This window comes from Denticeps clupeoides, chromosome 1 (genome assembly GCF_900700375.1).
Source record: "Denticeps clupeoides chromosome 1, fDenClu1.1, whole genome shotgun sequence".
NCBI lineage: Eukaryota > Metazoa > Chordata > Actinopteri > Clupeiformes > Denticipitidae > Denticeps > Denticeps clupeoides.
The window spans coordinates 37,990,957-38,018,352 of record NC_041707.1 but is presented as its reverse complement, the minus strand read 5'-3'; the positions used below and the strand labels follow the sequence as shown (position 1 = coordinate 38,018,352).

Below are 27,396 nucleotides of genomic sequence, written 5' to 3'. Positions count from 1 at the left end.
CTTATGCACCAGATTTTTGCACATCTCAACTCATTTTGCACTCTCTGCTCTCTTTACACATTCCTGCATATTTTGCACGTTTGTCTCGTCTTGTCCTGTTTGATATATCCAACATATCCAGTTACAAGCATCTTACATGATGTCGTCCTGTTATGTCGTGTTCGACCTGTTCATTGTACAGAAAAGATCTACTTTTTTCATATAGAGATAACCTGTTCAGTATTTAAACTTTAGTTTTAGTTAGTATACTTTAGTTCAGTGTGTACATATATAAAACATTATTTTAATACACGGTATACTGTGTATACTTGAATCCTCTTACAACCCTAAAGGTTACACTTTTTTTGTAACATCACCAACAGGAATCTACAGAGATTATAAAGACAAAATTTGAGCTAATTACAAAAAATAATAAGAATGGAGATGCTGTTTCATGTCAACATATCGCTTAATTAATTCATCCTGGTGACATGTAAGTCAAACTTTACTTTTGTTGCTCAATTTTGGTTGTTTTTGCATGAGACAGTAATCAAATTCAGCACTCAGGAGTTCCAGCACAGTAGAAAATGATCTTGAAATGAAAGTGAAAGTGAAGTGATTCTCATTTTGAAAAACTGCAGCACAGCACACAGCGCACACAACATCCTCTGCATTTAATCATCAGCTGAGGACGGAGACGTGTGGGGACGGTACCTTGAACCTAAGATTTCAGAATCATTACTATGACTTTTTCATGATCATGCCTAATTTATTAAGATACAGAAAAAGAAATAATGGAATTTATGAAGCTATGCTGAAATCTATTTAAAATAACTTGAATTAATTTCTGCTCAAATAAAAAAGTACAGATAATTAATATCTATACATATCATTAGTGATTTGTAAATGTATTTATTTGTATTTACTTATTCTGTCTGTCAGGTGGATGATGTTTGTGATGTAAGAAGGTTTCTGCACTTTCTGTGTTTTGAACGGAACATTTTATCTTTTGTCCAAACCTACGTCTGCATGAAAAGTCCTCCCTGTTCCTTTAAAAGGAGGAGCGGTGACATGAATCTGGCCTGAGGTTATTTTTTCACTTTCTTTTTACTAGAAACCAAACTTCAGCTCTACACACAGTGAAATATTCAGACTTTCCATCGTTCTCTTTTCCAGCAGGATTAAGTGTAATTTGAAGCATCTGACGTGACATTCAGAGCTCAGGTGAGTTGAGCAGGACGTGTTGTTCTTGCTGTGGGAAGGAAACGGCTTCGAAAAGCGCGCTGATTCATGAATCGTGTCAAGACTTTTCAGACTTTGTGTGTTGGTTTTTAGTAAAGATTCGCGTCTTGCCATAAAGAACAACAGCGAGTGTAAAAGTTCCAGATTTACATAAATACGGTGTTGAGTCGTAATGGATTTTTAGTTTTTAATTTAATTGTAATTTTTAGGGACCGTCAGTAAAGTGCATGTCATTTTCATATCTGTCAGCAGGACACAACAAATAAAAAAAGTAGAACCTCCTGTATTAATAACTGCCCTCTCTTTACAGATGTAAGTAGAATCATGTATTAATTCTCACATAGACACACACAGACACACACACAATATAATTCAGTTTAATGTTACATTGATTTAATTTGTGTTGTTTTATTCTTTAGTTTTGAAAGAATATCTTCTGTAGACCTGCAGACATGGCTTCCTCCAGCAGTTTCCTGTCTGAAGAGCAGCTCCAGGTGCTCCATCTGTCTTGACGTGTTCACTGATCCAGTCTCTACATCATGTGGACACAACTTCTGCATGGGCTGTATAAAGGAGTACTGGGACAACTGTAGTCAAATCCAGTGTCCTGTGTGTAAAGAAATTTACCTTCAGAGACCTGAACTTCGTGTCAACACTTTTATATCTGAATTAGCTGCTCAGTTTAGGAAATTGGCACCTGAGAAGTTCAGCAGTGTTACAGAACTTCACTCCGAAACTGCTGTGTCATGTGACGCCTGCACTGATCAGGCCATCAAATCCTGTCTGGACTGTGGAGTTTCTTTCTGTAAAACTCACCTGGAGACTCACATGGTGACACCAAAGCTGAGGAAACACAAACTGATGGACCCTGTGGAGATATATATGTAAGAAACATGAGAGACCCCTGCAGTTCTTCTGTAGAGACGACCAGACGTGTGTGTGTCAGTTCTGTACTGAATCAAACCACAAATATCACAACACTGTTCCTGTAGAGGAGGAGTGTGGAGAGAAGAAGGTGAGATCTTTTTTAAAATGATTCATTTTCATAACTTGTTCATCTGAAACCCATCATTTGTCGACAACTTTATTCACAGTCCCATTTGATGAAGACGCAGATGAAAATGCAGCAGATGATCCAGGACAGACTGAGGAAGATTCAGGAGGTTAAAGTTCAAGTAGCGGTCAGGAAGGTGAGGATAGTCGATCATGATGACGTTTCACCATGTATTAGTTCTGGTTTATGTCAGGGTCTACAGCAGGGTTCTTCACCTCACAATTTCCCAGCCTTCTTCTATGTGTGAGTGAGGTGTGAAGCCTCTGTGTCCAATCAGAATCAGTAACTACCTGGAAGAAGTGAAAACAAGGCCTACACTTGGATTCGAGGTCCAGAGTTGAAGAACCCTGGTCTACCGGATGGAGATGTCAGTACAATAATGTAAAGTTTAACAACTTCCTGTGTCTGGAGTTTTGTGTTGTTTTCAGACAGAAGAGTTTAAAAAAATTCTGTGGTTTTGATGCTCCTCTGATGGATCAGTGAGAGACGCGAGCTGCTGTTCCCGTTCCTTTCATGTCTTTGTGTGCATCTTGTAGCTCAGGTTCTACTCTTAGACCATCAGTAGCGTATTGTTCTAATCTCTCTACCAGCTTGAAACCAAATTAAACGGTCAAATCATTTCAAATCAGCAGTAAAACACTTTTATAAGAACATCATGTCCCCACCACAATGTGGAGATATAATCACATTTTCAAATGTTCTTTATGGTCCAATTTATGATGTCATGTCCTGATTCCTCACAAGGTGGCGCCACATTGTCATCTGTCTCCCTGTCTCAGTGCTAATTCCATTGTCTCCATTGTGTCCAGTCCATGTTGCTTGTCTGTCTTGGTTTGTGTCTTAGAGAAGTTTGACCCTCAAGCCTGTTTATGTTTTTACTGCTGAATAAGTTTCTATAATGAAAATACTTCATCTGAGCTGTGAAGCACACAACAAACTTCTTGTCTTATAGAAAAGCACAGAGGAGGAGATCTCAGCCAGTGTGGAGGTCTTCAATGCTCTGATGCGCTCCATTGAGAGAAGCCAGGCTGAGCTGCTAGAGGTGATGGAGGAGGAGCAGAGAGCTGCAGAGAGGCAGGCTGAAGGGCTGATTAAAGATCTGCAGCAGGAGATCACAGAGCTCCAGAGGAGGAACAGTGAGCTGGAGAAGATCTCACACACTGAGGATCACCTCCACCTCCTACAGGTCAGTATCTCTATCTCTGCTACATCACAGGACAACACTCCCCATGCTGAGGGGTTTCTCCTCTCTCCTGCTCTACTGTAGATCTACCCAACACTGTGCAGCCCTCCACACACCAAGAACTGGGCTGATGTCAGCATCCATCCTCCTCTGAGTGTGGAGACGGTAAGGAGATCCATATCTAAGCTGGAGACCTTATTCAGGAAGCAGATGGAGAAGATCACAGCGTTACGTGAGTAATGATCAGACTGAATTCATGGTCTGGGACTCGGTCATGAACTTGGTTATCCTGGCGTCTTATGCCGGTCTTCCTCTTCTTCGTAGTTTCTGGAAGGCAATAATTTCAGTTCTTACTGAGGTTTTACAAACTCCATTAGATGCCTCTGGTGTAAGTGAAATTTTTGGGGTTGCACGTCAGGATCTTTCCCTCAATCTTAGCTCGAGGAATACCGTAGCATTCGCCACTCGTATAGCAAGAAGACTGGTGCTACTAAAATGGAAGGATCGCTCTCCTCCAACCGTTCCACAGTGTATTTGAGGTATGATGGCCAGTTTGACAATAGATAAAACTGGGTACAGTATAAGAGGATGCTCTTCAAACTTTTATAGCACCTGGCAGCCTTTTTTAACTTTGTTAAAAGGAGGGAACCTGAAAATTAGTTTTGTAAAAGTTATACAGAATCCATCTTATGAGCCGTTATTGTGTTGCTTTGGTTTTTGTTCTGTACTAAAGCCTGGGAGGGATGGGGGGTATTTCTCTGTTCTAAATAACTGATAATAATAATAATAAAAAAAACATGAGTGGCATCTGGTTTTGAAGGAATGAAGTGGGACCTGAGAAGTCCAACATACTGGAACCAGTAAAAAGAGACACCAGTGAGGGAAATTTAAACCAGTCTGTCCCCCTTGGGATTGGAGTAAAATGATGAACATCATTAGCGTGTCACAGTTCAACTTTCTGTTCTTAATCTGGGATAAACTGATATTAAATATGATGTTTGTTTCCACAGAACTGAACAAGTTCAGACGTCATGCAGGTATTTATTTTATATCTTTTCAATCTTCATCTTCAACAAGTTTTTTCAGAAAATCTGCTTTGTTTCTTTTAAACTATCAGCAGTCGTCCATATTTATAATCTACAGCCAGTAAATGTCAATTCCCACTTTAATCTTAATTCTCTTCATTCACTACAGTGGACGTGACTCTGGATCCTGATTCAGCTCATCGTGAACTCATCCTGTCTGCTGATGGGAAACAAGTGAGACATGGAGACAAACGACAGAAACTCCCTAAAAATCCAGAGAGATTTGATTATTGGGTCTCTGTCCTGGGAAAGGAGGGTTTCTCCTCAGGGAGATTTTACTATGAGGTGGAGGTCGGGGGGAAGACTGACTGGGATTTAGGAGTCGCCAGAGAGTCGATTAACAGGAAAGGAGAATTTACATTGAGTCCAGAGGATGGATACTGGACTGTGTATATGAGTAATGGAAATGAGTATGAAGCTGGTGTTGATCCTCCAGTCCTCCTCTCTCTGAATAAGGAGCCCCAGAAGGTGGGGGTGTTTGTGGATTATGAGGAGGGTCTGGTCTCCTTTTATGGTGTGGAGAACAGCTCTCATATTTACTCTTTTACTGGTCAGACCTTCTATGAGAAACTCTATCCGTACTTCAGCCCTGGTCTTAATTATGGAGGTGAAAACTCAGCACCACTCATCATCTCTCCTGCTGAGCATCATGTGCTGCAGGAATAAAATTTTTGTTTAAGGGGAATATTTCCTTTCTTTAGATTAAGTGTCTGAAATGTTGCAGGTTGGCATTTAATGTGAATGATATAAATTATGAATATACTATGCTGATATGTATTTCTTTTCTGAAGACCTGTATTTTATTGTATTTGGTTTATTTTCTGTATTTTTATGGTTTAAAACTGTATGGTGAACTCTGAACCCTGACTGGGGAGAAGGAGAGAGAGTGAGTGGTGGTGGGCAGATGGTTAGTCTAAACTCGCTAATAAGGGAGAGAAATGTACAAGTGAAGTCCAACTGATATAAATTTAGCGGACTGGTAACTACATTATTAGTGTCGTGTATGTTGAAGCGACTGACCAAGTTCTGGTCTCACCGCTCCCAACCATCGGAATCAGGCCTGCAGCGAGGTTTTGGGAGTTTTATTTCATTATGGTGGCATAGGGGTTTAAATAGGGTGAATTTTTGGTGGCCTCTGTGGATTTGATCAGACAAACCACTGATGCAAAAAGGAAGGGATCGTGCAGAGAGTGTTCAGCAGTAGTGGTGATTTCCCTCACCTCATCGTTCAATGCTGAGCTCAGAAAACGTGAACATGCTTTTCACCTTCTTGCACTTCAGCTTGAACTGATTTGTGAACTGTTAAAGTTCTAATGTAGACAGTTTCAACATTGTTTTCTTGGTGTTTTTTTTTTTTTTATTTAAGTTGAGTATTTTGGCAGCAACAAATGAGCTGTGCTGCCTATAGATGTGTACAGCGGTTACTTTATTTTATTTACATATTCATATTTTCTATCTGTGTGAAAAGCTGCAATAAATAACTTTATATAATGTGTTTGTGTGGTTTATATATGTTAATACAGTTCTGAAATCAATTTTGTCATTATTGTCATTTCAGCCACATACATGTTAGATCAGGGGTCAGCGACCTTTAACACTCAAAGAGCCAATTGGACCCAGTTTCCACCAAAGAGAAAGCACCAGGATCTGCAAAATGACGACAACAACTATTAGTTTGACGTTACTTATTTCTATTTAACAAGATAATGGTTTGATAGCTTGAGATTATTAAACAACATTTGCAAGCAGAAATTAATCGATGTTATCAGAATCGCAATCACATGTACACACAAATAGGGGCAGTGGTGGCCTAGCGGTTAAGGAAGGTTGCTGGTTCGAATCCCGATCCGCCAAGGTGCCACTGAGCAAAGCACCGTCGCCACACACTGCTCCCCGGGCGCTGGTCATGGCTGCCCACTGCTCGCTCAGGGTGATGGGTTAAACGCAGAGGACAAATTTCACTGTGTGCATCATGTGCTGTGCTGCTATGTATCACATGTGACAATCACTTCACTTTCAAATATTTCTGTTGGGTCAGATTTCATATTTGTATGCATTAGCAGTAAGGGCCTGAGTGGCAGCCTCCGTCGGTCACAATTTAAGAATATTGGTTGCCAGACTAACAAGGAATGGACTGATGATCTGGGACAAAATCAATTGTTTAAAATATTGGGGAATGCCCCCTGAAAGATTTATCTATGCTAATTAATATTATTTTTAAGGGCCATGTTGAGGTTGAGCAATGTGCGCTGCACCCACGGGACCACGAATGCTGAATTCAATATTAAAGAAGCTTGCTGCTCTTCTTGATGGTTATTTTCAGACTTTGTCTTTTTTCTGGAGAAGGTTTAGACTTAGGCTCACACCCCCTTTAGAAAGGTGTTTCTGCCTGGTTTCGAACCAAGAACCTTTTGTGTTTTACGCAAAACATTTTAAGCAAGAATGAAAAAATGAGACATTCACAATTATTAGCTCCGTGGCCATTAGTAGTCAATAGTGAACCCTTTCTGAGCCACAACTGACATATCTTAGACTAGTTCTTTACTAGGTTGGCCCATTCTTTCATTGCAAAATGTTCTAGCTTGTCCAAATTGCTTGGTTTGCTGCATGGACATTCACTTTGAAAACCCACCACAGATTCTCAATAGGATTAAGGTCTGGGCTCAGTATGAGCCACTCCAGGGTCTTGGTTTTGGTATCCTTGAGGAACCGTTGGACTAATTTCTGTAAAACAGCCCCATAGCATATTGCTTCCACCACCACATTTAACTGTGGGAACTGTGTTTCTAGGGTTGAATGCCTCTCCCTTTCTTTGCGAAACATAAGCAACATCCATGTGCCCAAACAGTTCCAGTTTCAAATGTTCACAAGCAAACCTCAGTCAGGCCCTAATGTACCGCTCTTTGAGTAAAGGAGTTCTTCTGGGACGATGGCCCTGAAGCCCACCATGCTGAAGATCCCCCACAACTGTGTAAAACATTGACTCTAGATGAGGGCAGGTCAGCAACAATCTTCTTGGCAGATGTCCGGTGCTCCTGTTACATCCTGGTTTTTGTGGGGTTTCTGTTCTGTGTGTGTTGTGTTTGCAGGATGCCTGGTGGCTGCAAATTGAGCCGACCTGTTCCTGCTGTGGACATCCAGAATAAAAGGGGGCTCAGTTTCCGTTTTCAGGGCTGTGCTTGCTGTGACATCCACCCCGCCCGCCTCCCTAGCATTTCCCAATTGCATCACTTCAAGCTTCCTAGCGCAGCTCGGGCTGCTTCAGTGTTTTTTTTTCTCTGTTTTTCCCGTTTTGTTTTGTCGTTATTCGTTTCGGATGTATTTATTTATTTTTTTGGTTAATAAAACCTTCTCTGTTTCGTCTAGGTTGTTGTCTTTGTCATTTCGTTTGTTATGGGCCGGAACCCCTAGACCGGCTCGTAACACACTTGATGTGGTGACACATGGTTGTGCTGTGCAGGTGTGTAAAAATCGAGGGTGTTGAGAAGGAGTGAGTAGAAATGCGGGTGATTGCTGCAATATGAAAAGGGAGAAGTGTAGAAAACATACATACAAAGGGGTGATTGGGGTTGGAGGAAACAGGAAAGACTGAAGAACAGTACTGTGAGTCCTGAAATGCTATGGAGCCTGATGTTACAGTGTCTTTAAATGAGCAAGATAAATGTTAAAGAAAGAAAAAAAAAAGTTTTCTTGTCTGGAGTGGCGTTAATACATCCAGGATTAAATGTACCAGAGGGTCACCACAGCCATCACCAATGTCAGGGATCTTCAAAATCGACCAAGGTAGACATGCAATGTACACCATGGCACTGGACTAAAGCCTACTCTGCACTGTCCAGTAATAAAGGTTAATAAAACCTTCTCTGTTTCGTCTAGGTTGTTGTCTTTGTCATTTCGTTTGTTATGGGCCGGAACCCCTAGACCGGCTCGTAACACACTTGATGTGGTGACACATGGTCGTGCTGTGCAGGTGTGTAAAAATCGAGGGTGTTGAGAAGGAGTGAGTAGAAATGCGGGTGATTGCTGCAATATGAAAAGGGAGAAGTGTAGAAAACATACATACAAAGGGGTGATTGGGGTTGGAGGAAACAGGAAAGACTGAAGAACAGTACTGTGAGTCCTGAAATGCTATGGAGCCTGATGTTACAGTGTCTTTAAATGAGCAAGATAAATGTTAAAGAAAGAAAAAAAAAAGTTTTCTTGTCTGGAGTGGCGTTAATACATCCAGGATTAAATGTACCAGAGGGTCACCACAGCCATCACCAATGTCAGGGATCTTCAAAATCGACCAAGGTAGACATGCAATGTACACCATGGCACTGGACTAAAGCCTACTCTGCACTGTCCAGTACGTCCAAACATGGACCAATGCTCTATACTGCACTTTGGACTTCTCCACCACTACACCTGTTGGACAATTTTTTTTATTTTCTTGGAAAAATCCACTCGCCATCCCCCTCGTCAGGGAGAAATCCAGCTTTCAACTTCTTCCAAGGAAGGCTCAATAGAACAAAAAACCTAGCCTGCATAACAACATACAACCTTATTGTTTCAGGCATAACTTTCAAATCATTATGGCCATATCTCTGTAAAATTCTTGGTTTCTCAAAATGAAATAATCTCCCAATTTGCATAGCATAGAATACCAGTATTTCTTCCATATCCCTCTATGAAGTATTGTTTTATTCAATGCTACCTGAATTATATGTTTTAGGTTATCAACCATGAAATTATGATTAGTTACTCTTTTTAACCATTAATTATGATTTCAAGTGTTACCATACAATTAACATTTAACCATATGAACAAAATTATCATTCAAAATAAAACATTCCATCTCAAAACAATCTCAAGTCACAGAACATTAATTAAGTGAACTGTACTCATTTTACAATTACAATTTTACTGTAAACATAACCACACAGTATCATTTCACATTAAATTTCGCTAGCATAAGGTGCAATGCAAGTTAGCTACTTTAGCTTAGCTTAGCGTGACTCACCAAGACGATCTGTACAGAGACATTCACAGGTTCTAGGAAATTTCAGGTGCTTTGAGTGATTCGAACCACTGGTTTTGGTGGTTAAAACCACTTTTTGTCCACAATCACCGAACTTTTGTCTCTCGCGCTCTCTCTCGTTCGTGTGCGCTCCTCGTGGTGCTGCGTTGTACTGACTAACATGCTAACACAAATCAGGGCGGGACTTTCCCTCTCCTGCAATAGCGATACAGTACGGAGTGGCCCGACCAATAGCAAATAAACAAAACTTGACAGGCACCCAAATAACTTTAATTATTCATAGTCTGGTTTACCACGAGTGATAAGAACAAAAAAAATTACTTTACAAGATGCTCAAATATACTGTTCCCTTATCAATTGATGCTAGATTTGTTGCTTTTAACTTTTTCGGTTGTCCTTTTCTCTGCGTTCCCACTGAGCCTTTCCTGCTTTACTTCGCGTCTTTTGTCTTACCTCAAGCTCAGTTCTGTTACTATACTTTACTTTATTTAGCAGACGCTTTTATCCAAAGCGACTTACAAGAGGAAGACACCAGCAATTCTCGTTCGATTTCTATAGAATATTTAGTTTACAAACTAAGAGCCCTGATAAGGCTTAGACTTGTCAGTGAAGAGCATGCTCGGAGATTGTTAGGTGCTAGACTAAGAAAAATTATAATGTATTTATACATTTTTGTAATGTTTGTGCAATACCGTACTTCCGCTCACAAAGGGGTTATCAAAATAAGAGCGGGTAAAATTACATTAATGTAAAACTGGGTATTAAGGCAGCAGAGGAATGGACAACAGCTGAGGTCCAGGAATGCATAGACAGCTACCAGCGTGAACTCAGGACACGGGCCCAAGCAGCTCCTCTAGTTGCACGAAAGCAGACGGTCAGTCACACCCAGACAGCTATGCTTCGTGGAGTTGAGACACTCCAATCAGAGAAAGTCTGTGCTGCCAATCAGGTCACAACGGGGGTTACTTCAGGAGCATCATCCCCAGAAGCATTTTCTCACAGCTCTCACCTGCAGCAGTACCATTTACTCCACCACCTAAAGGGTCTGCCATGTCATATAGCTCACCACCTGCCTGACAGCTCATTCATCAATTAGCGCCCCCTGCTGGTAGTCACATTACAGCCAACCTACTCTAACTGCCAAGCCAGTTTGTGAAATAAATGGGCTACATTCATTGATCAGTCTAATGGACCGCACATTACACTTACATTTACAGCAACTTACATTTACAGAGCGACTTACAATCAGTAGTTACAGGAACAGTCCCCCCACCTGGAGCAATTTAGGGTTAAGTGTCTTGCTCAGGTACACAATGGTAGTAGGTGGAATTTGAACCTGGGTCTTCTGGTTCATTGCGAGTGTGTTACCCACTAGGCTACTACCACCCTTGATGACATGATGTCACATCAGAATGTACAAGTAGCAACCCCGATGCAGACACCAACCCAGGTTCACCACAAGAAGAACTGTCAAGTTTGTGGTGATAGCAGACATTCCACACTCATGCACTGCAAGAGCGAGAATCTGTGCCTCTGGTGTTTCACATTTCACCCCAGGTCATTGGAAGAAAGACTGCAACCAGCGATGATCAGACAAGGTGGGCCATGCTTCGGAAAACTAGTGGACACACACTTCTTTATATTAACACCTGTTCAGTCAAGCCAGAAGGATACGAAGTTGTGATTCAGGGGTCAGAAAAAGTGCCGGCTTTCAGTGAATTGTTCTACACAATGGTGTAGAACAATTGGTGTAGAACATGGTGAATAACAAGGTGGAACAGAAGGGCATGTCGGACACTGGATCTATGGCTTGTACCATGAGTGAGGCGGCTGAGAGTCTTCTTAGAGAAGCTGAAGCTCTGGAAGGGGAACCTCATTCTGCAGAAAGAATCATGCTTGTTGGCTGTGGAGGAAAGCAGACTCTTTTATGATCTGACATTAATTGTTTATGGAGTTAAGTGTATCGTCCCCGTTTTAGTAGTGTCGGGCCAAAATGACAAGCTCATCATTGGCTCAAACGTTATCAAACGTCTCATGCATGTCATGAAAAGTAATCCTTTTTATTGGAAGATTGTGTGTGGGGGGAATGAACGTGACTGTGAACATTTCATAGACATGATGTCATGCACCACTTGATGGAGGGGCAATGAAGTTTCTGACAAGATGCTGCCCTGTGCCGTCACACTACTCCCTCAGAATGAATACAGAGTGGGCAAGTTACCCAACAATATACCTGTGTCCCCAGGTAGCACAATCATTATAGAGCCATAATAGAGACATTCTAGTTGGTCGGACCATTGTACCCATGTGGGGGGATCGGTGGGTGTATATGGTTTCCCTGAGCGCATTCATTCCGACCAGGGACCAAGTTTCAAGAGTGAACTGGTATCTGAGCTGCTTCAACTGTCTGGTGTTGCCAATTCCCATACTACACCTTGCCCCATGGGCAAACGGGGGCACCAAGAGTTTTAATCACACACTTGGGAATATGTTGCGAGCTCTTCCTCTGAGAGCCAATCAGGAGTGGCCACAACAACTTCAGACACTGTGGGATCTGACCAAGTTACAGTCTCTTATAGAGGCAATGGTTCATAAACCTGTTGGGTGGGGTCTTTTACCACTAAACAATTCCTAATTTGAGACCTAGAAATGTTTTATAGTTATTTTGTGTGATGGTGGAATGTAACCAGTTTGCACTTTATCAGTCTGTATTTGGAGAGACCAGATGTTATGGGGGTGCAGACTGCACCTTTAAGTTTTTAAAGGGTGGGAGGCCTGATCAACCATCCTTATTCTTCAAGTCCTAATGGATAGTTTTCTAATGGAACAAATAAGTGACTTCTTTTTAGATGACTTGGTCTAGAGGTAATGTCTAAACATGTCAGACTGTTTGGATGGTTTAGTGGGTTATGCGAGTGTGCATGGTTTTGGTGTACTGTTAGGCGGGGTGATTGTAACAGGGTATGTCATTTGCATTTCACCAAAACCTGCAACCTCTGGTATTTTGTGATAAGTGCATTTTATTTGGTTCTATAATATGCTTTTTTTTATTTTTATATATCTCCTGCCTTTTGGTTCTACATTTACATTTGAGACAGTTGCTACCTATAAGCTAGATCATATCGCTTAGTTGATTTTGTTTACCCATGCCAACAAAAAGCCATGCTTTTAAACAAGGGTATCGTTAATTTCCATCCCAGACAATGCTGCCGTCGCGAATGTTTTGCCCAGGGGCCCACACGACCCATAATCCGTCACTGTCTCTTTGTCTTCCCCAGACGGGAGGCTCCGGGGGCGTGACGTCAGAAACAACAGGTTCTGATTGGTCTGTGACAGCTTCCTGTAGGCCAGGGGTATAAAGATCTGTCATAAAGACGTGGGGAAGGGACTTTATCTATCTTTCTTTCTCAGCTGTTTTCCATCGGAAGCCTTCCGGCTTTTCGAGTCTTGTTTCTCTCTATCCCTTTACTCTTTCTTTCATCTTGGTTTTCTCTGTAACATTGGTACCCCTTTTACTTACAATATTCATTTGTAACTGCAATAATAATTTACTGGTGTTAATAAATTAGAAACTAATTTACCTCTATTGTGCCATGCCTCTTTCTGCCAGGTAACATCAAGTTGGAGTGGTTTGAATACAGTTCTGGTCTTTTAGTGAACAGCTGTTTACACTGGGTTTGACTACAGTTGTCCCAGTAGTCCTTTATACAGCCCATGCAGAAGTTGTGTCCACATGGAGTAGAGACTGGATCAGTGAACACGTCAAGACAGATGGAGCACTGGAGCTGCTCTTCAGACAGGAAACTGCTGGAGGAAGCCATGTCTGCAGGTCTACAGAAGAAATTCTTTCAAAACTAAAGAATAAAACAACACAAATTAAATCAATGTAACATTAAACTGAATTATATTGTGTGTGTGTGTCTGTGTGTGTCTATGTGAGAATTAATACATGATTCTACTTACATCTGTAAAGAGAGGGCAGTTATTGTTACAGGAGGTTCTACTTTTTTATTTGTTGTGTCCTGCTGACAGATATGAAAATAACATGCACTTTACTGACGGTCCTTAAAAATTACAATTAAATTAAAAACTAAAAATCCATAACGACTCAACACCGTATTTATGTAAATCTGGAGCTTTTACACTTGCTGTTGATTTGGTCAAAATAAACTTGCAACTTTCCTAAAATGTGCCCTCTCTAAAATGCAGGCATTAAGAACATCTATGCAGTAAGGATCAGATTTGGTCAAAATAAACTTGCAACTTTCCTAAAATGTGCCCTCTGTAAAAAAAAAATAATAATACAATACTAGACACATCAAGCACTAGAAGAATCAGATACAAAATGAACAACTGCAAGCCTATTTGCTCTAATCACTGCAAAGTAATTGTACAACAATCAACACACACTGCTTGCAAATGCAAGACATGTCAAATATGTCAAATTGAGACTCGGCGAGGCTTTTGGCCTCTGCACAATAGTAAACTGTACAAATCTGAACCCGATTTGTGGGCAGCCCATACGACCTACCTAAATAAGATGGTTGTGCTGCCTTCTAAGGCATCCTTTGAGTGCAACTTTATTTTGAAAGGTTCAAAGTTAGAAACTTTTAGCGAGTGCTTTTATTTTGTACAGGAAGTTGTTATGGGTCATATCCTGTTTCCTTATAATTCGTCAAGACCACACTAGAATTCAGTTGTGTGTAATCTGGGTCCATCGCATGTAATCCACACTGTAATCACCACAGATGCAATGTCCTGAGTACATAATTTCATAAATTAAAGTGTTAGGTTAATGTTAAAGGCATTATTTGTTTAAGAAAAGAAACGTAAATGTATGTTACAAAGACAATTTATTTATGATTGTTAAACACATACAGGATGGTTAATTTATGTTTTCCTGTGTTATAGTTTTCACTCTGTCTCTGTAAATAAATGAAGAGTCACAGTAAATGGCTTAAAAGAAAACTTACGACGACTCAAGCCATTATTTGCGGGAAGAGTTTAACTGGCTGTATAGCTTCAGTTCCACACTGTAGTGAGGACAGCACAATGGTCTTAGAGTGGCAGCCTTGAATATAACACATGTTCTTTTTTGCCTTTTTCTCCAGTTTTCCGGGTTTTTTTTCCCCCAGGTTTTCCTAAACCCAACTGGCGGCAACAACTCATCCCATACGTCAGATCGTAGGACTGACTTGACTGCCTTGCCTCGACTCCCGGGTTGCTAGCTTCCCGCTGTATTCCAAGCACAATAGTAAATGGTCTATCATAATGACAGGCCCAAATGATGACAGCAGCCCTGTTTGTAAATGGGCTGAGTGTTGGGGGTCAGAGGTCAGGGTTTGGTCTAGACTGTGGATGAAAGGCAGCATCTTAGTTCTCAGGTCCAGTCTCTGAAACAGCAGTTCGTTGTAGCTGCAATGAGCTGCCGCAGCCACATTCCTCTTCATTCCATAGAAAATGGGGGAAAGAAGGGAGGAGGATTTCTGATTTTCCTGAAGACATTTTCTTATATATTCAGCCCACCACAACCATAAGATATGAAGTAATCATGTAGTAGTCACAATCATGATAATAAATTTGTCATGCTGAAAGTCTTTCCTCTTTTCCTGAGACACAGACGCTCCATCAACGCGTCAGCTCATGCGTCAAACCTGAAGCTTGGTTCCCGGCTTTCTCTCTCTTCCTCCATCCCTTTCTCTTTTCGTTTATTTGGGGTTTTTCTATAACATTGGTACCACAATGAGATTTCCCCAGGATGCCCTGTTTTGTTGTTTCCTACTGAGGAGGACAGAGGTGGGATGAGGAGTGGAGCGATCTATAGAAGTTGAGGGAAGATTTGCAGAAATGACCACCCCACACCAAAACTATGAATGAACACATGTGGAGTTATGTACACAGTTGTGAGGGATCTTCAGCATGGTGGGCTTCAGGGCCATCGTCCCAGAAGAACTCCTTTACTTAAAGAGCGGTACATTAGGGCTCGACCGAGGTTTGCCTGTGAACATTTGAAAGGTAAACATGAGTTTTGAAAGTCTGTGCTTTGCTCTGATGAGACTAAACTGGAACTGTTTGGGCACATGGATGTTGCTTGTGTTTGGCACAGAAAGGGAGAGGCCTTCAACTAGGGGTGCACGATACCACTTTTTTTGGAGAACGAGTACTTGCATTTCAGTACTCGCCGATAGTGAGTACTTACTAAAAATATGATTAAAATTTTGGTCATATAATTTAACAACAAAACAAGGGACTAGTTTGGATTTAAGAACATTTATTTAAAATGAAAAGCATGTTGTATACCCCATGTCTGGAACATGCGGTTAGGGAAGTCTCACTAACCGAATCCCCAAAGGTCTGAACACAGTGACGTGTATATATATATATATGGTCAGTGAAGCACTGATGTTTATCTTTGTACCTGTTGGTACCAGCATAGAGCACGATCTCACACATTCCTCAGAAATAAAACTGTCACAGATGAGACAGTTTTTTGCAGGCTTAGGATGAGAAGCACATAAAAGAAGCACATTTTCTTTTACATTAAAACACTTTGCTTTAACATTTCCCACACACCTGTACAAAAGTGTTTTACAGCACAATTAATTCTATTAGAGAATGGAAGAATGGTCACATAAAGAAAGCAGGTGAACGGAGGACAGGGGACGTAACGCTGTTTTTACACACAGATAACTTCATCTGTGCATATATTAATTCATATTTGTGGAGGGATGATCCACTTTGAATTGAAATATCTGTCTTTTAACATGTCCTTGTCAAAAAACAAAGACAGCACTAGATAAACATCTACAGTCTGCTGATGGGAAACAAGTGACACATGGAGACTCTGATAATCCAGAGATGTTTGATCCGTATCCCGGCCTCCTGGGAAAGGAGGGTTTCTCCTCAGGAAAATTCTACTATGAGGTGGAGGTCGGGGGAAAAGACTGCCTGGAATTTAGGGGTGGCCAGAGAGTCAATTAACAGGAAAGGAGAACTTACACTGAGCCCAGAGGATGGATATTGGCCTCTGTGTTTAAGGAATATGAAGCAATTGATAGCCCACCAGTCCTCCTCTCTTTGGGAAAGGTGAGGGCTTTACCAGCAGCTTTACCGCAACCATCAGAAAAAGGATATAAAAAAGTTAGTTCCCGTAAGAAAAACCTTTAATTACGTACATTAAAATATAAACTGAAAAACATAAAAATACAAAGAATACAACATACACAATACGCCACGCTGCAGTGTTTTCACTCTTTGCCGTTTGTTCCCCACCGTCTCTACTCCCGGACCCAGGCAGTCTTTTTGCTTAGCTGGTCGTGACTCTGCCTGTTTTAAACACTGCATTTAATTGTTCACAGCTGCGTGTCTCTGTGCCTGGCCACTGTACCTCATTACCCATTTACCGCTGCCCTGGGGTGGTTCCCTGGCTACACGTATTTAAAGCGTCATGTAGATTCATGTCCATGTTCATGTAGCTGTAATAAGAGTTGCATGCTACTGAATCTGATTACCGTTCTGTATAAAGGCGGGTGAATAAAAAATGACTCCTTGAGTCATGTTGTTATAACTTATAACTTTACTTTATTACTCAATCCCTTTAATTGTGTTCCACAAGCCGTTTTCTCAAATTAAAGGAGCAGATAACATCCACCATTTCTATGGTTGCGTGGGGACATATTTTTCTTAACACATTACGTCTCAGACTCAGACTGAGCACAGGTTCCCCACAGGGATGCTGCTCAGGTGAGTTGATCAGGACGTGTTGTTCTTGCTGTGGGAAGGAAACAGCTTCGAAAAGCGCGCTGATTCATGAATCGTGTCAAGACTTTTCAGACTTTGTGTGTTGGTTTTTAGTAAAGATTCGCGTCTTGCCATAAAGAACAACAGAGAGTGTAAAAGTTCCAGATTTACATAAATATGGTGTTGAGTCGTTATGGATTTTTAGTTTTTAATTTAATTGTAATTTTTAGGGACAGTCAGTAAAGTTCATGTCATTTTCATATCTGTCAGCAGAACAAAAAAAAAAAAAAAAATAGAACCTCCTGTATTAATAACGGCCCTCTCTTTACAGATGTAAGTAGAATCATGTATTAATTCTCACATAGACACACACACACAATATAATTCAGTTTAATGTTACATTGATTTAATTTGTGTTGTTGTATTCTTTAGTTTTGAAAAAATTTCTTCTGTAGACCTGCAGACATGGCTTCCTCCAGCAGTTTCCTGTCTGAAGAGCAGCTCCAGTGCTCCATCTGTCTTGACGTTGTTACGTTCTCCTCGTGTCTAGGGGTGGAAGAGAAGTAACAAAACGAATTAAGATAGCAGCTTTTTATCTACTAACCTGAATACAATGTCTAATTTGCTTTTCCCCTGTCCCAACACTCCAAAAAGATCACACTATTCTTAAATGCCAAACAAAAAGATTTTATTTACAAACTCAAATATCCAAAACAGGGAGCAACACAAACTTCAGGAGGGAACAAGGCCAAAATAACAAACATAACAGTTCTAACTTAGTGTTAAAGAAACTCAGGTAACCTCACAAAAGAAAATATCAAATAAACAACAGAAGTCTTACCTGGCTCCCTTACTAACTTAACACATGAGAAAAGATGACCAAAAGTAAATGGCGTCCTTCTCCCTACTGCTCCTTCTTAAAATAAGTAAGTAAACAAAACAAAGAACTCAAGTTTCGGAAAAGTGTAGGAATGGGGCTGTAGTAATGACTAATAAGATGACAACGGGTGAAGTTGAAGTTAAGGCTAGCACCTTAGCACAAATAACAAGCTAACACATAACACAAGCAATAGCACACAAGCTAATGTCTAAGGCAGGAGAAAACACAATCTTCTCTAGTGAGCGGGTCAGAAAGCAGGCTCGGCCCGGCTCGGCTCGGCTCGGCTCGGCCCGGCTCGGCTCGGCTCGGCCCGGCTCGGCCCGGCTCGGCCCGGCCCTGCCCACAAAACACCCTCCCTCGTCCTTCAGGTGTCTGCAGCCTTTAACTCCACAGAGCTCCCCTCGTTAGCCAATGTGGATCCAGCGGTGATTGGTGCAATAAGGCACAGCTGAGCTCCACCAAGTGTGGTAGACGAGAGGAAGAAAAAAGGGAAAAAGATGAGAGAGAAACACAACATAGTGTAGCATGACAATTCATGTTTACAATACAATAAACCTAAAATAAATACGTCAGAGGACGTAACACCTCCATCACCAACTTACAACCAATGGATTGTAAATTACTATAACATTTGACATAATATTACTCTCAGTCACCAACATCAAACTCACAAGCCCTGGACAATGCATCTGCAACCACATTTTCCACTCCTTTCTTGTGGTGGATATCAAGGTTATATTCTTGAAGGAACAATGACCAACGCATCAAACGTTGATTAAGGTTGCACATTCGGGAGAGAAACACAAGAGGATTATGGTCTGTAAAAACAACGAGAGGTACACAACTCCCACCCACATAAACTTCAAAATGTTTAAGTGATAATACCAAGGCAAGAGCCTCTTTCTCAATAGTGCTGTAGATTCTCTGACACTTGGAGAACTTCTTGGAGAAGTAACAAACAGGATGCTCGACACCAACATCATCCTCCTGTACCAGGACAGCACCTGCACCTACAGCACTTGCATCAATTTGTAACTTACATGGAAGAGAAAAGTTAGGGGCAGAGAGAATTGGAGCATTGCATAAAAGGTCTTTCACAGCAATAAAAGCATTTTCGCACTGAGAATTCCAAACAAACTTTCTCTCTGTGCTAAGCAAGTCAGTTAAGGGAGATACCACAGTTGCGAAGTTCTTGCAAAAACCTCGATAGTATCCAGCCATCCCTAAAAACCTACGTAACTGACGTTTAGTAAGGGGACTAGGAAATTCAGTAACAGCGATCACTTTAGCTGTCACAGGCCTTACACAGCCTTGGCCCACTTTCTTTCCAAGGTATGTTACCACAGCTTTAGCAAACTCACACTTTGCTAAGTTGAGTGTTAAGTTAAGTCTTTCAAACACTCTCTCCAAATTTGTAAGATGGTCTTCCCAATTACCAGAGTAAACCACAATGTCATCCAAATATGCTTCACAATTACACAGTCCGGACAAAACTTTCTGCATGAGCCTCTGGAATGTCGCTGGGGCATTTCGCATGCCAAACGCCATACAGTTGTACTGTAGAAAATTGTCAGGGGTGACAAACGCAGAGATTTCACACGCTCGTGTAGTCAAGGGAACCTGCCAGTAACCCTTTAACAGGTCTAGTTTTGTCACATACTTTGCAGCACCAACCTTATCTACACAGTCTTCCATTCTGGGTTATGGAAAAGAATCAGGTTTGGTGATACTGTTTACCTTCCTATAGTCCGTACAAAAACGAAACGTAGAATCAGGTTTAGGAACAAGTAAACATGGTGAACTCCACGGACTTTGACTGTGAACGGCAAGATTGTTTTGAAGCAAGTAATCTACCTCACTTCTCATGATATCCCGCTTCACAGGATTCACTCGATAAGGATGTTGTTTAATGGGAGTAGAATTACCCACGTCAATATCATGGGACAACACCGTTGTTCTCCCAGGCAGATCAGAGAACAATGACGGGTATTTCCGTAACAAGTTCACAACTTCATTCATCTGATCTTTAGGTAAATATGATAGATGTGACTATATTACCCAAGATAATAGAATTATTAAGACGTACACCAGGCGACTGAGGTTCTTCAAAGAACATTTCTTCAGCCACAACAGGAACATTGTTCACCGTAACACACGGTTTACACTTGTCAACAGACTTCATAGAGGCAGTCACATCCCTCATCACATAAGGTTTTAACATATTAATGTGGCACACTCTTGTCTTACGTCTGCGCTCAGGGGTAGCTATGACATAGTCTGTCTCACTAAGTTTCTGCTCAACGGTATAAGGTCCAGAAAACTTTGCTTGCAGCGGTGAGCCAGGAACGGGAAGAAAAACAAGAACAGATTCACCCGCCTGAAAACTGCGTTGAATTGCCTTTCGATCATAACGTTCTTTCATGTCACACTGGGTTACTGCAAGATGAGACTTAGCCAGGCTACACGCTTTGTGTAAGCGTTCACGAAAAGAACTCACATAATCAAGAACAGACATAGGGGCGCTCTCTTTACCCGTTAACTGCTCTTTCAACAAATTCAGCGGTCCGCGAACTGTATGAGCGAACACAAGTTCCGCAGGACTGAACCCTAAAGATTCTTGAACGGACCCTCTCACAGCAAACATGAGTAGCGGCAATCCATCTACCCAATCTTTACCAGTCTCAGTACAAAAAGTACGCAACAAAGTCTTCAACGTCTGATGAAAGCGTTCCAATACACCCTGTGATTCTGGATGATAAGCACTAGACAACTTGTGTGAAACTCCCAGCTCTTTTAACAGCTGCTCAAACACTTTAGAAGTGAAATTCGTGCCTTGGTCTGTCTGAATTTCTCTCGGCAGACCGAACGTAGTACAAAACTTCACGATCTCTTTTAAAACTACCTGTGCTTTCAATGTACGCAATGGTAAAGCCGTACCAGGGTAGCGAGTAGCAGCACACATAAGTGTTCAAATATACTGGTGCCCATGTTTCGATTTAGGCAATGGTCCTACACAGTCAATTATCAACCTCTCAAACGGTTCCCCAATGACAGGAATCGGGTGAAGTGGAGCTTTAGGAACAGTCTGATTAGGCTTTCCTGCACGTTGACAAACATCACATGACCTACAAAATCTTGAAACATCACCTTTCACACCAGGCCAATAAAAATGTTTCACAATTCGCTGAAATGTCTTTGTGACACCTAGATTACCAGCGAGAACATGTTCATGCGCTAACCTTAACACATGAGATCGGTAAGTGGAAGGTAAAACTATTTGATACGCTATCTGCCAATCATCACTTTCTTTTGGCTGCCATTTACGCATTAAAATTTTATCATCCCAAAAATATCCCACCCTTGCCACCGCAAGGTCAGCACTTGCCACTGCAGCACTAATACAATTTGTTAGAGTGGGGTCTAACTTCTGGGCAGCACTCAAATTTTCCTTACCCACGACAGAGTCTTTCTCCAATGGAAACTTGGGCTTCTGCTCCGCAATCCCATCCTCAACAGATAACCTGCACTCTACCTGCTTAAGGGGTACATTCAGAAAAGAATCAGACAAGTCAATAACATCCTGAAAACTTTTTGATTGAGATCTTGTAACCACACAAGCTGGAAAAACTAGTGGAAAGGTTACAGAGAGATCTGGTATCTCAGAAATTACTGGCTTGCTTACGACAATTGGACTGGGAAAAACTGTACCACCAGCAAGATCATTTCCCAATATGATACGGACATGCTCAACGGGCAACTTCTTACAAACCCCCATCTGTACTTGGCCTGAAACTAAGTCTGACTTCAAGTTAAAAGTGTGTAAAGGAATACTAATACATCCCATTTCGATACCCCGCACTAGCGTGTTGGCACCTGCATACGATGCATCACAAAACTGTAACACATCCTCCAATACGAGAGATTGTGCCGATCCAGTGTCCCTTAACATCTGAACACACTTAACTGTAGAGTCTCCTACAAGTGACACATAACCTGTCAGCATAAAAGGACTAAATGAAGAAGCATCCTGGGTAACTGAATCAGGAACTGCCTGTACAGTCGCCGCACTTTTAGGTCTAGCCTTTTGCTTCCAAGCGCTACACTCAGCAATCATGTGACCAGGATCAAGACAATAAAAACAAACCCTCCTCTTCTCTGTGCCCTTTAAAACTGCTTTTCCACCACCAGACATTTTGACTTTACCATTAGGCACAGTACGAATGACGGACTCCGTGACGAAAGGCGCTTTAAACTGACGTATCGAAGAAAAGACGGTTCGGTGAGTAAGTGCGAACTCGTCAGCGAGCACAGCCGCATCAGTGATTTTGAATACTTTTTGCTCATTTAAATGAACCACAACGTTCTCCGGTAAGCAATTCTTAAAATCTTCAAGTAAGATTAATTCTTGCAATTCCTCTTAAGTGGTAATCTTACAAGCGCGGCACCACTTCTCAAAAAGAAATTTCTTTTCCCTTGCAAACTCCACATGAGTCTGTTTGGGCTGCTTTAAACATGCCCTAAACCTCTGTCTATAGGCTTCTGGAACCAACTCATATGCTCTCAATACTACTGCTTTCACTGCATCATAGTCTAACGACTCTTCAATTGGTAAGGCAGCACACACCTCCTGCGCTTTGCCTACTAGGTTACACTGCAGTAGTAAAGCCCACATATCTTTTGGCCAGTTTAACTTTGCAGCCACACGCTCAAATGCTACAAAGTAGGCATCTACCTCTGACTCACGGAAAGGCGGAACCAATTTAACATACAACTCTTCCTTAATCACGTTTCCTAGCAGCCCTAGAAACAGCGATATTATAAAAAAATCTGCTATCAAAATAAGATCTACCTTTCTACAGTTATTAAACTCCTCCAAAGAAGGAGATAAGGTAAACTTCAATAAATCAAAGTCCATATTTCCACTAATATGACCCCTCCCCTACCAAAGACTAAAGCAGCCACACAAACTTTATACTTCAGCAATACGGGAAACAAATGTGATAACCAAACGGATGGACGAGCCCCCAATTGTTACGTTCTCCTCGTGTCTAGGGGTGGAAGAGAAGTAACAAAACGAATTAAGATAGCAGCTTTTTATCTACTAACCTGAATACAATGTCTAATTTGCTTTTCCCCTGTCCCAACACTCCAAAAAGATCACACTATTCTTAAATGCCAAACAAAAAGATTTTATTTACAAACTCAAATATCCAAAACAGGGAGCAACACAAACTTCAGGAGGGAACAAGGCCAAAATAACAAACATAACAGTTCTAACTTAGTGTTAAAGAAACTCAGGTAACCTCACAAAAGAAAATATCAAATAAACAACAGAAGTCTTACCTGGCTCCCTTACTAACTTAACACATGAGAAAAGATGACCAAAAGTAAATGGCGTCCTTCTCCCTACTGCTCCTTCTTAAAATAAGTAAGTAAACAAAACAAAGAACTCAAGTTTCGGAAAAGTGTAGGAATGGGGCTGTAGTAATGACTAATAAGATGACAACGGGTGAAGTTGAAGTTAAGGCTAGCACCTTAGCACAAATAACAAGCTAACACATAACACAAGCAATAGCACACAAGCTAATGTCTAAGGCAGGAGAAAACACATTCTTCTCTAGTGAGCGGGTCAGAAAGCAGGAGGGCACCCTCTGCTCTGCTCTGCTCTGCTCTGCTCTGCTCTGCTCTGCTCTGCTCTGCTCTGCTCTGCTCTGCTCTGCTCTGCTCTGCTCTGCTCTGCTCTGCTCTGCTCTGCTCTGCTCACAAAACACCCTCCCCCATCCTTCAGGTGTCGGCAGCCTTTAACTCCACAGAGCTCCCCTCATTAGCCAACGTGGATCCAGCGGTGATTGGTGCAATTAAGCACAGCTGAGCTCCACCAAGCCGAGAGGAAGAAAAAAAAGGGAAAAAGATGAGAGAGAAACACAACATACTGTAGCATGACGATTCATGTTTACAATACAATAAACCTAAAATAAATACGTCAGAGGACGTAACACCATTGTCTCCATTGTGTCCAGTCCATGTTGCTCGTCTGTCTTGGTTTGTGTCTTAGTTTGACCATCAAACCTATTTATGTTTTTACTGCCGAATAAGTTTCTATAATGAAAATACTTCATCTGAGCTGTGAAGCACACAACAAACTTCTTGTCTTATAGAAAAGCAAAGAGGAGGAGATCTCAGCCAGTGTGGAGGTCTTCACTGCTCTGCTGCGCTCCATTGAGAGAAGCCAGGCTGAACTGCTGGAGGTGATGGAGGAGGAGCAGAGAGCTGCAGAGAGGCAGGCTGAAGGGCTGATTAAAGATCTGCAGCAGGAGATCACTGAGCTCCAGAGGAGGGACAGTGAGCTGGAGAACATCTCACACACTGAGGACCACCTCCAACTCCTACAGGTCAGTATCTCTATCTCTGCTACATCACAGGACAACACTCCCCATGCTGAGGGGTTTCTCCTCTCTCCTGCTCTACTGTAGATCTACCCAACACTGTGCAGCCCTCCACACACCAAGAACTGGGCTGATGTCAGCATCCATCCTCCTCTGAGTGTGGAGATGTTAAGGAGATCCATATCTAAACTGGAGACCTCTTTCAGGAAGCAGATGGAGAAGCTCACAGCGTTACGTGAGTAATGATCAGACTGAATTTATGATCTGGGACTCGGTCATGAACTTGATTAGCCTGGCGTCTTATGCCGGTAATATAAAGTATAATTATGTAAGGTTCCCAGCAGGACCAGGTCTGTTACAGCAGGGGACATCCTGACGCCTCAAAAGATCCACGAGAACCAGGAAATGTAATCTGTCCCACAGACTATTATTACCAAATGGCCATGAGAACAAGAGGATGAGATCTCACCCACAGACTCCTCACCCCGAGAATGGCAGGAAAGACCCTCTCACTTCTGGGGGAAGCAGAAGTGTTCCTTAGGTTTTAATCTGAGTACAATATATATGGATGTATCATGACAATACATGCGTCTTTACATTTTTTCTCATTGGCTCAACGTCCCCTGTCACATAAATTCAACAGATATAAGATATAACAAATATGTTAGTGCTAAAACCAAACCATAGCAACATCAAAGGTCTCCAACACTTGCAGGGGTCGTCTTGTGACCCCCCTCAAAACCCACCCACCCAAAAGTGATCCAGATCGAGGATACAACAGGGAAGGTAACGTGTAATTCTGGGAGTCACTGTATTCAGTTTCTCCCACACATGCTGCGGTTATTAAGAACTCTGCTACCTGTCTTTTTATCCTGTACTGTGTTTAACATCTGTTGGGATGTTGGATTGATTTTAAATAAGTGCTGAGAATAAAAAATATATAAATGAGTGGCATCTGGTTTTGAAGGAATGAAGTGGGACCTGAAAAGTCCAACATACTGGAACCAGTAAAAAGAGACACCAGTGAGGGAAATTTAAACCAGTCTGTCCCCCTGGGATTGGAGTAAAATGATGAACATCATTAGCGTGTCACAGTTCAACTTTCTGTTCTTAATCTGGGATAAACTGATATTAAATATGATGTTTGTTTCTACAGAACTGAACAAGTTCAGACGTCATGCAGGTATTTATTTTATGTCTTTTCAATCTTCATCTTCAACAAGTTTTTTCAGAAAATCTGCTATGTTTCTTTTAAACTATCAGCAGTCGTCCATATTTATAATCTACAGCCAGTAAATGTCAATTCCCACTTTAATCTTAATTCTCTTTATTCACTACAGTGGACGTGACTCTGGATCCTGATTCAGCTCATCCCAACCTCATCCTGTCTGCTGATGGGAAACAAGTGAGACATGGAGACAAACGACAGAATCTCCCTGATAATCCAGAGAGGTTTGGTTATTGTGTCTGTGTCCTGGGAAAGGAGGGTTTCTCCTCAGGGAGATTTTACTATGAGGTGGAGGTCGGGGGGAAGCCTGAGTGGGATTTAGGAGTCGCCAGAGTGTCGATTAACAGGAAAGGGAAGATTATACTGACACCTCAGAATGGATACTGGACTGTGTGGCTGAGGAATGGAAATAAGTATTCAGCATGTTCTGATTCTCCAGTCCTCCTCTCTCTGAGTAAGAAGCCCCAGAAGGTGGGGGTGTTTGTGGATTATGAGGAAGGTCTGGTCTCCTTTTATGATGTGGAGAACAGCTCTCATATTTACTCTTTTACTGGTCAGACCTTCTCTGAGAAACTCTATCCGTTATTCAGCCCTTGTCTTAATACTGGAGGTGAAAACTCAGCACCACTCATCATCTCTCCTGCTGAGCATCATGTGCTGCAGGAATAAAATAAAATTTTTGTTCATGGGGAATATTTCCTTTCTTTAGATTAAGTGTCTGAAATGTAACAGGTTGGCATTTAATGTGAATGATATAAATTCTGAATATACTATGCTGATATGTATTTATTTTCTGAAGGCCTGTATTTTATTGTTTTTTGTTTATTTTCTGTATTTTTATGGTTTAAAACTGTATGGTGAACTCTGAACCCTGACTGGGGAGAAGGAGAGAGAGTGAGTGGAGGCGGGCAGATGGTTAGTCTAAACTCGCTAATAAGGGAGAGAAACGTACACGTTTTATCTACATCTGGGCTTTAGAAGTGGAGTCCAACTGATATAAATTTAGCGGACTGGTAACTACATTATTAGTGTCGTGTATGTTGAAGCGACTGACCAGGTTCTGGTCTCACCGCTCCCAACCATCAGAATCAGGCCTGCAGCGAGGTTTTTGGAACTTTATTTTATTACATGCCGGCATGGGGTTAAATAGGGTGAATTTTTGGTGGCCACTGTGGATTTGCTCCAACAAACCACTGCTGCAAAAAGGAAGGGATCGTGCAGAGAGTGTTCAGCAGTAGTGGTGATATTCCCTCACCTCATCGTTCAATGCTGAGCTCAGAAAACGTGAACATGCTTTTCACCTTCTTGAACTTCAACTTGAACTGATTTGTGAACTGTTAAAGTTCTAATGTTGACAGGTTTAACATTGTTTTCTTGGTGGGTTTTTTTCCTTAAATTGAGTTTTTTCCACTACCTAGATATATGTACAGCAAATACTTTTATTTTATTTACATATTCATATTTTTGAACTGTCTGAAAAGCTGCAATAAATAACTTCTTCAGATTAAAACCTTTATATAATGTGTTTGTGTGGTTTATATATGTTAATACAGTTGTGAAATCAATTCAAGTTCAATTTGAGCTTTATTGTCATTTCAG

The 27,396-nt window shown here is 41.4% G+C and overlaps 1 protein-coding gene and 1 pseudogene across 1 annotated transcript; both read left to right on the top strand.

The window, feature by feature from the left end:
- The first annotated feature begins 1,066 nt into the window (after window positions 1–1,066).
- LOC114785777 (zinc-binding protein A33-like) lies at window positions 1,067–26,879 on the top strand. The gene is made up of 7 exons (XM_028972404.1): window positions 1,067–1,203; window positions 1,474–1,533; window positions 17,736–17,855; window positions 24,342–24,575; window positions 24,657–24,804; window positions 25,726–25,752; window positions 25,910–26,879. The coding sequence occupies exons 3-7, from the start codon at window positions 17,769–17,771 to the stop codon at window positions 26,464–26,466; spliced, it is 1,053 nt and encodes a 350-aa protein (XP_028828237.1). The 5' UTR covers window positions 1,067–1,203; window positions 1,474–1,533; window positions 17,736–17,768; the 3' UTR covers window positions 26,467–26,879.
- On the top strand, window positions 1,074–5,992 carry LOC114799136 (E3 ubiquitin-protein ligase TRIM39-like; annotated as a pseudogene).
- Window positions 26,880–27,396: the final 517 nt, after the last annotated feature.

Excerpts from the sequence above, each read along its gene's own strand:
- LOC114785777 (XM_028972404.1), top strand. The coding sequence starts at position 17,769 with ATGGCTTCCTCCAGCAGTTTCCTGTCTGAAGAGCAGCTCCAGTGCTCC. Across the intron at positions 24,576-24,656 it reads ACCACCTCCAACTCCTACAG|ATCTACCCAACACTGTGCAG; the intron begins GTCAGTATCTCT and ends GCTCTACTGTAG. Across the intron at positions 24,805-25,725 it reads GGAGAAGCTCACAGCGTTAC|AACTGAACAAGTTCAGACGT; the intron begins GTGAGTAATGAT and ends TTGTTTCTACAG.